At 34.7% G+C, this 15957-nt stretch overlaps 1 protein-coding gene across 1 annotated transcript; it reads left to right on the top strand.

Moving 5' to 3' along the window:
* The first annotated feature begins 678 nt into the window (after window positions 1-678).
* Window positions 679-12492, top strand: LOC117339172 (chitinase domain-containing protein 1-like). Its single transcript, XM_033900611.1, has 12 exons — window positions 679-751; window positions 2449-2576; window positions 2962-3120; window positions 3696-3828; window positions 4908-4949; window positions 6402-6508; window positions 6957-7018; window positions 8435-8527; window positions 9040-9138; window positions 9622-9786; window positions 10869-10946; window positions 11729-12492. Exons 2-12 carry the CDS (start codon window positions 2472-2474, stop codon window positions 11868-11870), a joined length of 1185 nt encoding a protein of 394 aa, XP_033756502.1. The 5' UTR covers window positions 679-751; window positions 2449-2471; the 3' UTR covers window positions 11871-12492.
* Window positions 12493-15957: the final 3465 nt, after the last annotated feature.

Genomic DNA, 15957 nt, shown 5'->3' with positions numbered 1-15957 from the left:
CTCCGTGGAGACTATATATAAGTCTATGTCGGTATGTGATCGGTAAAAATCAGAATTTATTTAATTTCTCTTTTCGAAAGTTAATGCATATATGTAACCCTGGTAAATACTAGCCGCAATATATACCGCTCGGCTAGAGAGATATTCTCTTTAGCTCGATCGGTTGAGCGTAAGACCACAGGTACTTGTGGTAAGAAATTATATTTGTATATATATACTATATATATAGCCTCGTATTACTATATAAAATAGAGATATACGAGGCTATATAGAGTCTAGTGTATATATACAAATATAATTTCTTACCCCAAGTACCTGTGCGTAAGACTAGTAAGCCAGAGGTCCCGGGTTCGATCCCTAGTGGAGGCAGTGATATAGATTTATAACAGGAGTTAGATGTTGTGTCCATTAGAGGGGTCTTATTGGGAGGAAATTTCGGAGTAGTCCTGTAAAAATTCCTTGGGTCTTATTTGGGGAGGAAATATCAGAGTAGTCCCGTAAAAAATCCTTGTAGTGGAACAGCTAGGTAGGTAGGTCTTCAACTCCGCTAGCCAATGGTGTTCAATACGATACTCTACCATATGTGAAGAAAAAAAACATAATTTGATCTGCAGAAAACATTTTTCATATTTTCCAGCCTTATGTACATTGTATTAAGATGTGGAACTCTTTTAACACGGAGGTTGATAAAGGTTATGGTGTAAACAACGTGTAGCTTCTAGTCAGTGGGATTCTGATACAGATCTAACAGGTGGTTATTGGCATATGTAATTTTAACGCATTGTCTGAACAGCCTACCAACGTTCTCTAACTATCACTGAGTGCTATTTGACTTTTTTCAATGCATGGAGATGTTAATGACCTTAATATCATTTGGCTTGACGTTCCATACTGCCAATGCCAGAGCTCTTCAGCATGTGTAGTTATTGTGTACAATATACATGTATGATGTAGCTATAGTATAGTATATGCCGTGTCTTATATGCCATACAATTAGCTAGAAATACTCATATATATTGGCATGTCTTGTAGCTATATGATAACAAATTACCAGATCTGCCAATATATATAATATAAGACTAGACATGTCCCTGTGGCTAGCTCCTATAGATATATTTAGCCTTAGTTTCCTAGCCCTGAAACCTATATAATTCAGCTACATACATTTGTAGCTGAAGGTCTTTGGCTATTTATTGGTTTTGACGCCAACCGACCTTTAGCCCTGCTTTAAGGGCGGAAAGAAAAAGGCAATAGTGGTAGGAAGTATGCTTGGTGAGTGAAAGGATGCTATATATCGAACCAATAACAAGGACATTTTTTAGATATAAACTGTATTCAGCTAATTACTAATCCAATGATTACATTGTGAAAAGTATCTATTAAAAATATTTCATATATAGTTTTTATTCCTCGGGTCAAGTGTGCTCCACAAGTCAAAGTTACCATATACATGTAGGCCTATTGTAATCAAACGTTCAAAATCTCAAACCAGTCTGACTTAATCCAACATTGTTATAATAATAATAATAATAATAATATTACTGGACGCAGGCAATATTAGCCTATATATCCAGATCGAAGTTATAATGAGTTTTTTCCCGAAATATGGATCAGTTCGTTATTGTCTATCTCATGATTATAAAAACATTCAGTTTGCCCCCAATGCTTATATCCATTCGGGATTCAAATGTTTTGATCATTGGTGACGTAATGACAGCATTAGGAAGAGAGTTCCAATGATTAACGACCCGCTCACTGAAAGAATATTTTCTCAAATTTAGTCTACTTCTTCTTTTTAGTAGTGGCAGACTATGTCCTCTTGTTATCTTGTTATTGTTTGGAATTAACAAACCCGCAGTGACAGCTTTATCGTATCCTCCATTTGTTAGTTTGTATACTTGGATCATATCTCCTCTCAGTCTTCTACGCCTTAGTGTTGGTAAATTAAGGATCCTCGATCTGTTTTCGTAACTTAGATCTTTCATCCCCGGTATCTGCTTCGTTGCTCTCCTTTGCACGTTTTCTGTTTCATTTATGTCTTTTTGGAGATAGGGATTCCATACATAAGCCCCGTATTCAAGATGTGGTCGCACAAGTGCTTTGTATAAGACAGAATTATAGCTTCAACACTTCCAGAAATGTTTGGCTTTGTAACTAGATTAAACAATACAATCAGGAGGACAAAGACCTGTAGTATATATAGAGGTCAGTCTAATTGTAATTCCTTGAGGTCCAGGTCTATTTACACGTATCCATCTCCCCAAATAGGCCATAAAATGATGAAATTAAGATAGATATGAAAGAGGCAATTATAACTTTCAACTTTAAAAACATTTATGAACCACTTATATTATAATGCATATTAAGAAACTTTTCTTTATTTTGTGTCATCACTCATTAACACTTATAATTCTGATACATCAGCTGCATTTGATATTTACTGTCTAGGTGACAAGGGAGACAAACCAGACATGGATTTTGTTTGTGTGTGTCAAACCGTTCTCTCTCTGGTCTTAATTAGCCATCTTTTGGTTGTCACTGATGCTACTCTCTCTAAGGGACAAAAGAAGAAAAAGGTAATTACTTTCAATATAAATAATACAAAGAAGTACAAATGTAGTGTGTTTCAGGGTTTTCAATGTATTTTCTAATTCTATGCACAAGATTATAACATTTGCTAACTCTCCAAGGGATAGATTAAAAAAGTGATCAAGGCGTCACCAGATAAGTAGTGTGTTTATTGTAATAATTTCCTGATGCTTAATGTTCAAGGGACAAAAGGAAACAGTAAAGATGGGCTGAAGCAATTAGATTGTGTTTCAGATTTTGAATTCTAAAACAATTTTTGTTTGAAATATCTATATGTATCCTTCACAAAAGAAGAAATGTTAAGCATCTTATTTGAAAGTTATGTTTATGCAGTTATGACCAGCAGAATTCTGTTTTGATTCATTCTTGAAGGCCCAAACAACAGAATATAGCAGCCAGAATGTTTTTGACAGAGACCTCGTAACAGAAAATATCAAAATTAAGGATATTCTACAAGAACACAAGGCCTACTGTGATGTGGAAAAAGATATCAAGAGGTTTCCGGGTAAAACGCTGGCTTATGTCACCCCTGTGAGTATAAAGCACAGTATGAGTTTCTTCTGACCCAATTAGCAGGGCAAGCATTAGATATTTTGATAGATAGATTTATGATATGGGATATAGCATTCCCTTCATACTGTACCAGTATGATATTAGTTGAACTCTCAGAAATTGTGTTTTGTTTGGAGTTCTAGCAAAGTAAATCTGCTATGATGTAACGGCCAACTTATATATGGCAACAGAATTAAGGAGTTACATGATAGCACATTTATAAATTTTCAAATTTAGAAAACATCACTCCATGTTAATTACAGCAGAGACCTATATACCTGAAACTATCTTAGGTTTCTGATTACAGTATATGTGTGATATTTTCATCAAATAGAAATTAAATATTCTTTTACCAATGGAATATTCACAAAAAAACTAAATGTACGATGCATATTTTAATTTCCAGTGTTAGTTAAGACCAGTGAAAAGTGTATTTGCAATATATTCTAAGGGAGTTTTGTACTACATGTATTGAAGTATACAATATCAGAGATGGAAGAAAAAACGTAATGTCAATAGACATAAAATTCTATTTTTTTTATACTGACTTTCAGTGGAATAACCATGGTTACACCATTGCCAAGAAGTTTTCACAAAAGTTTTCCTATGTGTCTCCAGTGTGGCTTCAAATAAAGCGGAAACCAGGAGGTGCCTTTGTTATACAGGGCACACATGATGTGGATCATGGTAAGATGTGTCATTGATGTCATTGATGTCATATGATGTTGATTACAGTAAGATTGTCATGTGGTGTGTCATGTGACATGATGTCTCAAGTGAGAAAGCATGTCATTTAGGGATTGTATAACATGCAAAGACTGTGCCCGTCACATTATTGTGGATGTCATTGAGAGATCACATGACATTCATCATGTTATGAATGTCATTTGACATAGCTTATATATCATACACCTCTAATTTGTCATAAAGATATTTTGTCTCATTTTGAATGTTAGTCAGGACGAAACAGTATAATTTGAATTTTATTGGTGCTTTGGTGCTTTTAAACAGAGTTTACAGTGCCTCTATGGACACCTAATTCTTTACTATTGATCACAGGGACTTGGCCCAAATTTCCAACCCATGGTCCATTATATACTATAATACATATACCAGTCATATGGACCACGAGTGGGGAATTTGTGCTTCTTCAGTGTGGTATTTATATACATTTGTATACTAAGAAGGTTTTCTCAATTGTTTTCATTATCTGGTAGTTCAAGCTATTATTTTTTATCAAATGTTTGATGCAGTAGGATGTAGTTTTTCCAGGAATATTAAATGGGACTTATATAGCATATAATACTTTAACTGTAATTTTGGTTCCATGGACCCATTTTTGCAATTTTATCCTTTTTTAGCAACCTGCTTAAGATATATGCTGCATATTATTTCAATAGAACATCCCCATTGTCCATTGTCCTCAAATGAGAATTATAAAAGAAAGAAAGAAATATAAAGGCTATTACATGTATGGCACGTCAGTGTCTTTTTCCCAGTCTGTTTTGTATTACATGTATGGCACGTCAGTGTCTTTTTCCCAGTCTGTTTTGTATTACATGTATGGCACGTCAGTGTCTTTTTCCCAGTCTGTTTTGTATTACATGTATGGCATGTCAGTGTCTTTTTCCCAGTCTGTTTTGTATTACATGTATGGCCTTTGTATTTCTTAGTGATTTGTAATGATGTTACTGCAGTTTAGCTAAATTTCTAATCCAAACATTTTGTATGTTTCTATTAAAACTGATCCTCTATATTCTGTACAGGTTGGGTGGATGAAGTGACTGCAGGGAAACATGCCAAAATGTGTGAGTACCAATGCTTCAATAATATCTCAAAAAGTATCAAAAGTAAACAGTGCAAATGGATTGGGCACAATTTCAGTTCTAAGTACTAATGAATGCCCTTTTATGGTAGATTATTATATTTTTTCTCCTGTCTACTTTTTACATTTGTAGGTCACTGGAGATGAAGTATCAAGTGACCTATTGTGATCGCCTTTTGTCTGGTGTTGTGCATCCTAAACAATTTACATTTTTGGCTTCTCAATAGCTTAGAGACCCAAGGTCATGATCTTTGGCCAATAGCTTCCTAGGACGAAGGTGTGAAGGCCAACAAAGTTTCAGATGAATGACCTTGACATACACCTGTACTTCAAATCGTATGAGTCAGATATGTTATAATCTTTTAACAACTTCTTCTTAATATTCAAGAGGCTTATCGTTATGATATTGTGTCAGTCTCATGCTGGGATGGAGGGCTACCAAATGTGTTCAAATGAATGACGTTGATGTGCTAAAAGTTTTAAAGAATTTCTCAGTAACAAACGGGCCCAGAGTCATAATATTGGGACATAAACATGTTTTTATAACAGTCTGAAAATTTTGTTCAATTGAATGACCTTGACCTACCTTCTAGGTCACACTGGTCAAACATGTTAAATTCCTAACTTAAAAGCAAAACATCAAATATCAGTACCTGGTATGTACATGTACACGTATATTTCAGAACTCTGTTGACTGTAAAGACCCATGTGCCTTGTGTTTATCTAAAACTGTTATCAATAAATGTTTTGTGCATTTTGCATTAAAATGATGAGATTTTGAGAATATAGATTACAATAGTACATGTACATGTTGGTCCACTGTATAAATTCCTGAGGACATAATATATAATAATATTTATTACATTTTTACCAGTGAAATATCAAAAATTATTCATTCTATAAAAGTGATATTTTTCACTAGTGAAAAATATCACTTTTTCTGATTTGACCAATCAAATTAATGATTACAAAATACCAAAATAATTGACCAATCAGAAAGCCCGACATATATGTCAGCACCTGGACAGGGGGAACTACTGTTTTTGTTTACAAATTATCGCTGTAGGCCTTGTTAGCATACGGGGTAGGTTTTTTGTTGATAAAAAATGTAATAAACAGAATATCTAACAGTGTCTTCAGTAATACCAAATATATTTCATTCGTGTGGCTAATACGTATTTTGATATTTTTCACTCGTGCTGCGCACTCGTGAAAAATATCAAAATATTAGCCACACTCGTGAAATATATTTGGTATTACTGAAGACACTGTTAGATATCCTCTATATACTTATACAATTTACTATTACATGCTGGTGTCTCTAATCAATATGATATTCAATGTTAACTTTAGTTCCCATGTATTTTTGTAACTTAATTCCAAAGTGATTACCATGTGGATGTAAGTTTTGGCCAAATTTCATCTTTTTCAACAGTGCCTCGTATGTTTTTTGATGGCTGGAATGGAAAAGACTACGGCGCCCTCTTCAGCAGTGAAGATACCATGGAAGACTGTATACAAGTTATTATGGACTTCATTAAGGTATATACATTGTATTTGTATCATGATATACCTACAGTAAGTAACCTTATATAAACTAGTTAGTCCTGATTGTAGGGGGACTATAGGATTGTGTTGTATCTGTTGGTTTTTCTGTCCTTCCTTCCTTCCATACTCAAGCTTGTATAGGTTATAATCATTAACTCATACACAAGTTACTCTAAATTTGAACTTCATACTTGGGACATGTGTTCCAACAGGTGAACCAATATTTTGACCTTTGACCTTCATCTTTTTTTTTCACAAGTAGAGACATTTCGTTAACAGTCTTGCATAACCATAATGGGCTGTTTAGTTCAGTTTATCAAATCCTAGATGGCCTTTTAGAAAAATCTAAAAACTGTGATTTAGCATTTATAGTGATCACTGTTATTGTCACAACTTGCTTAAATTGAAACTAAATTTGTATATATTTGTGCTTTTTTTACAGCAAAACAAGTTTGCTGGAGTGGTGGTAGAGATCTGGTCACAGCTTGGGGGACAGGCCAGCAAGTATGGTTTAGCAATAAGTCTGTTTTGCACTTAAAGCATTTTGTAAAGAAATGTGGTTTCCCGGTATCGTTTTCTGTTGGGCATATTGTGGGTGTTCATAGTCATCATTCCTTTATTAGCTCACCTGGTCCGAAGGACCAAGGTGACCTTATGCCATACCGTGGCGTCTGTCGTCCGTCTCTCCGCCCATCCGTCAACAATTGACTTATTTGACTTCTTCTTCATAACCGCTGATCGGAATTTCACCAAATTTGGTCAGAAGCATCCCTATGGGTAGGGGACTCAAAATTGTACAAATGATGGGGCTGTCCCCCTGGGGGCCTCTGGGGCGGGGCCAAAAGTGGTCAATTTAGCTATATTGATATAAACGACTTCTTCTCTGAAACCGAGCAATGGATATCGCTCATATTTGCTTGGTAGCATCACTATAGGGTGGGGATTCAAAGTTGTACAAATGATGGGGCTGACCCCCTGGGGACCTCTGGGGCGGGGCCAAATGAGGTCAATCGGGCTATATTGATATAAACGATTTCTTCTCTGAAACCGAGCTATGGATATCGCTCATATTAGCCTGGTAGCACCTACTTGGGGTAGGAATTCAAAATTGTACAAATGGTGAGGCTGACCCACCGGGGGGCTGAGGGGCGGGGCCAAACAGGGTCAATTTGGCTAAATTGATATAAACGACTTCTTCTCTGAAACCTAGCAATGGATATCGCTCATATTAGCCTGGTAGCACCTACTTGGGGTAGGAATTCAAAATTGTACAAATGGTGGGGCTGACCCCCCGGGGGGCTGAGGGGCGGGGCCAAACAGGGCCCGTTTGGCTAGATTGATATAAACGACTTCTCCTCTGAAACCAAGCAATGGATATTGCTCATATTTTCCTGGTAGCACCCCCTTGGGGTAAGGATTCAAAATTGTACAAATTGCGCCCTCAGCCCCCCGGGGGGTCAGCCCCACCAATTGTACAATTTTGAATCTCTACCCCAAGGGGATACTACCAGGTGAATATGAGCGATATCCATTGCTTAGTTTCAGAGAAGAAGTTGTTTATATCAATTTAGGCAAATTGACACCTTCTGGCCAACCCCTCAACCCCCAGGGCCAAAAGGGATCAATTTGGCTATATTGACATTTTTAGAATTACAATAAAACCAATGTTCATGTACGTCCATGTAAAATGCTTATGATATATTGACATAGCAATACCAGTGACAAATATACTTAAGCATAGTTCTCTTGTTTCATGTCACATGAAACCAGGTGAGCGTTACAGGCCCTCTGGGCCTCTTGTTCTATTTGAGATTAATTGTAAAAATTTTCAAAGAAAGGTTTGAAGGGAAACTGCATAACTCAATTAAGTAGAGACTTATAGAACATCATGTTTATGTTGTCTTGTTTCTTGTTCCACAGGGAGCTGCGCCACTTCCTGAATCATTTAGGAGAAACATTCCACAAAGCAAAGAAACTGTTTATACTAGTAATCCCCCCGCCTGTGTATCCTGGGTAAGTTTTTCTGGTGTTCTATTATCTGATTAACTCTGTAGTCACATCGTTATATCTATCAAAAACACCCCCTCCCCCCAAAACACCCCCTCCCCTGTGTATAGGCACAACCACACTATGAAACAGTGGATGTGTTTGAAGATAAGATATGAAGGATGGGAGCTACTGGTTCAAACAAAATCTGTATCTATTCCATTTCATTTATGTAACATTTATTGTGAATGTACATATGTATATTACATATACTAGATACATTGCTGTATGTTAAACTGTTATAATTTCATCATTCTACTTATACAGAGATTGACTGTGGGGAGTATGTTTTTGACTCCCCAAAGTGAGATTTGACTCTTTTGATCAAAGGGACAGATCTCTCTGACCTATGATTTGACCCTTCAAATTTCTAGACAATTGTGACTGGAATTTCTATATATAAGGGGTCTATTTTGATGCCTTGTATATATATCTTGTATTACTTATATTTTACTAATTGAAATGTTTATTTATTACAGTGGGGTGATAGGCATGTTTACCAGGGAGGACTTTGAGGCCCTGGAAAATAATGTTGACGGTTTTAGTTTGATGACGTACGACTTCTCCAGTCAGAGGAAGTAAGTGAAGATATACGAAAGTATTGATCTGTTTATTGATATTGTCACCATCAAATCTTACATCAGATGTTCAATCATTATACTAAAATGTACCTGTAATTGGCCTATATGTGTTCTAAATATACTTTTTGCATTTTCATTTCATTCTAAATCCTTCCGTGTCATTGTCAACACTATATTGTTGCAATTATGATGTCATATGAAATGCCAATTAAAATGTATGTTTTATATAATAATTACTCACCCTGTGACTGCTTCTTACCTTGAATATTCTTATATTTGACACAAAGGGATTACAAAAGTAGTATCCCCTTACCACACTGTGAGTTAGGTAATAGTTTAGGAAAATTTCAATATTAGACAATGAGTTTAAGTGTCCTATTTTCACAATCATATTTTAAAACCTATAAGGACATAGATGATATCATAACTATATAATATAGTATGGAAATGATTAGTTGATGTAACATAATGTTCTTACAGACCAGGAGCCAACAGTCCTATCACCTGGGTCAAGGATTGTATAGAAACACTGGTGCCAGAGGAAGATCGAACATCAAGGTCTAAAATCTTACTAGGGCTCAACTTCTACGGAAACGACTTTACCATGGTCAAAGGAGGCAATGGAGGAGCGATCGTTGGTAACCAGTAAGTATTTATAATCTATTATTATGGTAAATAGTTTTATATTTACTTATCAGCTCCTATCAAGGCCTCACGATGTAGCCAATATCCTATATAGATATAATGGTAGACATCCAGATAGTTAGTGATAAGTTCCTATCCTGGCCTCATGATGTAGCCAATATCCTACAACGATATACTGGTAGACAGCAAGATATATACTGATGAGCTCCTATCATGGCCTCATGCCAGTACCCCATGATAAGCTTTGACTAGGTTTAATTGCACAGTTTCTTACAGGGAATTCTACCTCAGATGATCTGATCAAAATATTGAGTAGCACACTGGATATAGTTAATATGTTGATAGTTTACCTAAATATAGTTTTTCTGTGTTTTTGTGGAGTGATAACCTGTTTGTTTCAATGAATGACATTGGCCTTGTATTGATCCATTTCTGAATTCAGAAAGGTAAAATATTTTAAAACTTCCAAGTTATTTATTCCAAAGATTTATAAGGTCTTGAATGACTACATTTTGGATATATTCCTGTATTGAAGGTGAACATATCAGTGTCATATAGATCAATTATGTTTAAAAATTCTCAGATTTTCTACTGTACTTGAAAATCTTCAGCAATAATATTACGTTTGTTGCTTGTTAAGATAAAGAGTACAGTGCAATTGTTAGAATAAATGTTGGTGGCCTTCTTTCTCAGTCACAGGGATCAAATGTGTTGAAAACCTGGGACAGTGTCTTCAATTATTTTAAAACCATTTGGCTTGGCTCTCTGACATCGAGTCACTTAGTGAATACATGGCCATAGTGTTTTATACAAGTGTATTGAAATATTTGAATAGAATTCTATATAGATTGTATACGAAAAGGTTAATTATTGACCAATGTTTTGCACAAGGTATTAATAAAATATACATGTATGATTTAATGTACATGTACATGTATACTGTATATTTTGTAAATTACGATCATACAAATATCTTGGTTTGTGTGAAATATTGATGATGTATAGTGTATAGGTTTATTCACTATAAACTTATATAATCATCTGTCACAATAAATGTTAAGAGTTTCTATGTTCTGATTTAGATACATAGATATACTGAAGAAGTTTAAGCCAAAGCTACAGTGGGTGGAGGAGACCGCAGAACATGTGGGCGAGTACAAGTGAGTATCATTTGTCAGTCAGTACCATTAAAACTCTCTTATGAAATTTAACCTAATCTGTACATGAGGAATAACTACAGATAGGAAGAAAGCCAACACTTTTATCATTTTAAATAGTGGTAATCTTCTAGGATGGATACCTATCAGTATTCAGAAGAGACCCTTGCGTGTGGTGAACATATACAAGTACATCCAAGAAAAGTTATCTTAATTTTTGTCTAGAAGTCGTCAAAATGTTTTGACTGCTTATAGGTGGCCGTCATCAGGATGACTTTTGTAAATTTCATATGCTCAGGAGTACAATTTAGTAGCTCAAGATGGTTACAGTTGTTTGTAAACATTGTGATGTTATGGATACATAACATTGTAACTCATAATTACCATAGCCTACTGTGATTGACATTATTCTATAAATTTTACATGTACACTTCACAAATAATATCAATGCAAAGTTGAATGTAGATTAATTTTACCTTGATCAATATATATTCCTGTTCAGTACAAGGATTTTACATACTACCCATACAATAGCCATGTATTATAAACATAGACTTTTTTGTCACATGCTTTCCTGTACTGTTTTACTCATATTTATTGCCTGAATATAACAGGCTACATATTAATTTCAGTTGGCACAGAAGTTGAAAAGGTGAAAATATAAACTCAGGGAAGATTTTCAAACATATAACATTTTATAGTACCGGTAATCTATAAGAATCCTTGATATACATGTACATATGTACATTGATATAAAGAACATGGTCACGATCATACTTTTCCAGATCTATGGGAGAGATACACAATGTACATTTCCCGACTCTTCACTCTATACAAGTTCGACTAGACCTAGCCAAATCAATGGGTACCGGAATCTCCATCTGGGAAATTGGACAAGGCTTGGATTATTTCTACGACCTCCTATAGACCAAAAACATTGACAAAGGATGGCTTACATGGACATGTAATTTTTCAAACTCTGTAAATTTGGTTTACCATCTTCTCTTCTTTTTTTAATACAGTCCTTGAATATTCCAAACAGTGATTGACAAAACAAAACAATGGTTTGTGTTTTCCATCTCTTTAAATAATATATGGCTTATTCTTTTGATAACCTTAATTATGTATAAATTGAATATCCCAAAGGAGGATTTGTCTGCTGTAATTTAATTATCACTGTGACTGGGACTTAGTTGCATTTAATTTATGATTCTTTTAGAGCTTTAATGACTTTTATTTTCCATATATTTATCATTTAAAATAATGTGCAAGTTTTAAGATTCAAAATGTTTACCCTTAATAATAATACAGAATATCACAAGGACTTCGACAATGTATGTAATTCAGGTAATACACAAAAAGAAAATATGGGGTAAAGGGTGTGTATTAAAACTTGTCATTATTAATTCTATTACAATTGTGGGATTTATCTCATTTTGTACACTGAGGATTTTTTTTTCTCACGAGAAAACCAGTTTAACACTGTCCATGGAGAGGTTTTACAGTATAAATATATGTTTTGTTTATAAACATCAGCATATCACCAGAACTGGTCATGATTATTATTGGGCTATGCAAGTGGTTTCTGACTGGAAGCTCGTCAATGAAATTTTATGTCCACAGTAAATACATTATACATGTATATCAATAGAGAAGTGTGCTTCATACCACATTTAGATCTGTAAACCTAACGTCAAGGTTTAAAACAAAATTCATTGTTTATATCTGACTCCTCAAAATTAGGTCACTGATGTTTTACAGGTAAATCTACAAATACAAGGCAGTAGTGTCATGCTTTACTTATGAATCTGTAAACCTATAATATCAAGGTCACATTGAGGTCAAACTGATCTTCATTTTTCAAGCAGTAACTTCTTGCTGACTTAAAGTAGGCCAGTGAAATTGTATGGTTGTGTTTCAGATGGCAATGCTTTGTGACTGTGTGACACAGTTTTGGGACTACATTTTATATCCCAAAGGTTAAGGTCGCATTGAGGTTAAAGGTTACTAAAGTTCTTTGAGATATCATAACTTGGGACTGGTTGAATGTTAGTGACATGTTAAGACAGACAAGGTGTTGCAGTGTACCACTTTATGGCTACATAACCTGTATTAGACGACCACAGACCTGTTCAGCCTGGTCTTTAGCTCATTTAACTTAGAGTAAGATATAGTGTAATCCACAAGCAGAGTAAGGGTCTTTAACATCATGAATATCCATGTTTTTTTTAAAGATACTGTAAATGTACATATTTTTGCAGAAATCTTGTTTTTGCAGTAAATTTTGATTGCGTAGATCAGTTTATACTGTTTCTATATAACACATAATTAGCAATTAGCACCTGTTCCCTATAAGTGCCCCTCCCTTTAATGGCAGAGAAATTGAAATTATATATACACACCTCCTAATTTTGAAACAACTTCTAAATAAGTCATTGCTTACATTTCATATGTAGAGACTTAAGTTTGGTAATTATAGCTAGACTCTTGCTAAATGTTACATATATGGTTACCAATTTTTTGATAGATTTAATTAACTTAATTAACCCTTATGTAACCAATATTTAAAGCACCCTGGGTGCTAATTACAGCAAAAAAGGTAACCTCTGAAAATATATGCATACACATATAAAGATGTGTATGCCAAATTAAATATGTTTACTGTAATTAGTGCAGACTATTAAGTAGTTTATGAGCTCTATTAATGTTGTTATACTGTATTTTTATTTTGTGGGGTTTTTATATTTTGACTTGTGTCATTTATTTATAACTTAATTATTTTATTTGGTGAAAGAATGATTTTGTACTAACGTGTAAGACATGTTGAAAGCGAATGGAGGACATAATATTTGATTATTAATATCTAAAAGTGGATCAATTAAAGATACTACACCTCATAACAATGTATATACTGTCATAAAATGCAATGTATAGAAAGTATATTCAATACCTGCAAGTGAAAAAAAAAATAGTGTCTGAAAATGATTGCTTTTACCAGTAAGACTGAAAGTTACATACAAAATATAGAGACAAAGTGCAAAAATAGTTTGATATGATTATTAGCTCACCTGGTCCGAAGGACCAAGGTGAGCTTATGTCATACCGTAGAGTATGTCGTCCTCTGCTGTCCGTCCGTCCGTCAACAATTGACTTCTTCAAAACCACAGATCAGAATTTGACCAAATTTGGTCAGAAGCATCCCTATGGGGTGGGGACTCAAAATTGTACAAATGGTGGGGCTGACCCCCAGGGGTCTGAGGGGCGGGGCCAAAAGGGGTCAATTTGGCTCTATTAATATAAACGACTTCTTCTCTGAAACCAAGCAAAGGATATTGCTCATATTTGTCTGGTAGCATCACTATCGGGTGGGGATTCAAAATTGTACAAATTGTGAGGCTGATCCCTCTGGGGCCTGAGGGGCGGGGCCAAGAGGGGTCAATTTGGCTATATTGATATGAACAACTTCTCCTCTGAAACCAAGCAATAGATAATGCTCATATTTAACTGTGAGCATCCCTTTGGGGTTGCGCCAAAAGTCAATTTAATTTCATGGATTAATGCATTTTTTAGCATAAAAACGTCACATACCCATATAAAATGCCTAAAATGATATATTGACATAGCAATACCAGTGACAAATATACTTAATCATCATTCTTGTTTCATATCTCATGAAATCCAAGTGAGCGATACAGGCCCTCTGGGCCTCTTGTTTTCAGGATGCAGTTAATCATTTATTGATCAGCTCACTTTTGGAAAATGATAAAATTAAGGATGTACTTTTTGGTTTTATACAAACATCCGTCATCAACCTATTCTTTTTCAATCCATCATAAATATGATTTGTTGAAGATGTAGCATGTTTAAGATAACTGTAATGTATGTTTATAAATGTCTATGTGTGATTGGGATCAACACATTTTTTATGTCATTATAAATAATTAGTTAAATTATCATACACCAACATGTTGCCTGAGACACTTGTACATGTAAGAATTGTATAACAAGATCTACTTGTGCCATGTCTGGAATTTGATTCCTTTAATGACTGTGATCAGGAATGCTTTGATAGTGCTATTTCTAGGCTTAATGCCTGTATGAATACCATGATAGTGCTATTTCTAGAGTTTATGCCTGTATAAATACTGTGATAGTGCTATTTCTAGGGTTTATGTCCGTATAAATACCGTGAGGGTTTATGTCCGTATAAATACTGTGATAGTGCTATTTCTAGGGTTTATAACTATGAATACCATGATAGTGCTATTTCTAGGGTTTATGTCCGTATAAATACTGTTATAGTGCTATTTCTAGGGTTTATGTCTGTATAAATACCGTGATAGTGCTATTTCTAGGGTTTATACCTGTATAAATACTGTGATAGTGCTATTTCTAGGGTTTATGTCCGTATAAATACTGTGATAGTGCTATTTCTAGGGTTTATGTCCGTATAAATACTGTGATAGTGCTATTTCTAGGGTTTATGTCCGTATAAATACTGTGATAGTGCTATTTCTAGGGTTTATAACTGTATGAATACCATGATAGTGCTGTTTCTAGAGTTTATGCCTGTATAAATACTGTGATAGTGCTATTTCTAGGGTTTATGTCCGTATAAATACCGTGATAGTGCTATTTCTAGGGTTTATACCTGTATAAATACTGTGATAGTGCTATTTCTAGAGTTTATGCCTGTATAAATACTGTGATAGTGCTATTTCTAGGGTTTATACCTGTATAAATACTGTGATAGTGCTATTTCTAGGGTTTATGTCCGTATAAATACTGTGATAGTGCTATTTCTAGGGTTTATAACTATGAATACCATGATAGTGCTATTTCTAGGGTTTATGTCCGTATAAATACTGTTATAGTGCTATTTCTAGAGTTTATGCCTGTATAAATACTGTGATAGTGCTATTTCTAGGGTTTATGTCCGTATAAATACCGTGATAGTGCTATTTCTAGGGTTTATGTCCTGTATAAATACTGTGATAGTGCTATTTCTAGGGTT

This window comes from Pecten maximus, chromosome 12 (assembly GCF_902652985.1).
Source record: "Pecten maximus chromosome 12, xPecMax1.1, whole genome shotgun sequence".
Taxonomy (NCBI): domain Eukaryota; kingdom Metazoa; phylum Mollusca; class Bivalvia; order Pectinida; family Pectinidae; genus Pecten; species Pecten maximus.
This window is presented reverse-complemented; position numbering and strand designations above follow the sequence as displayed.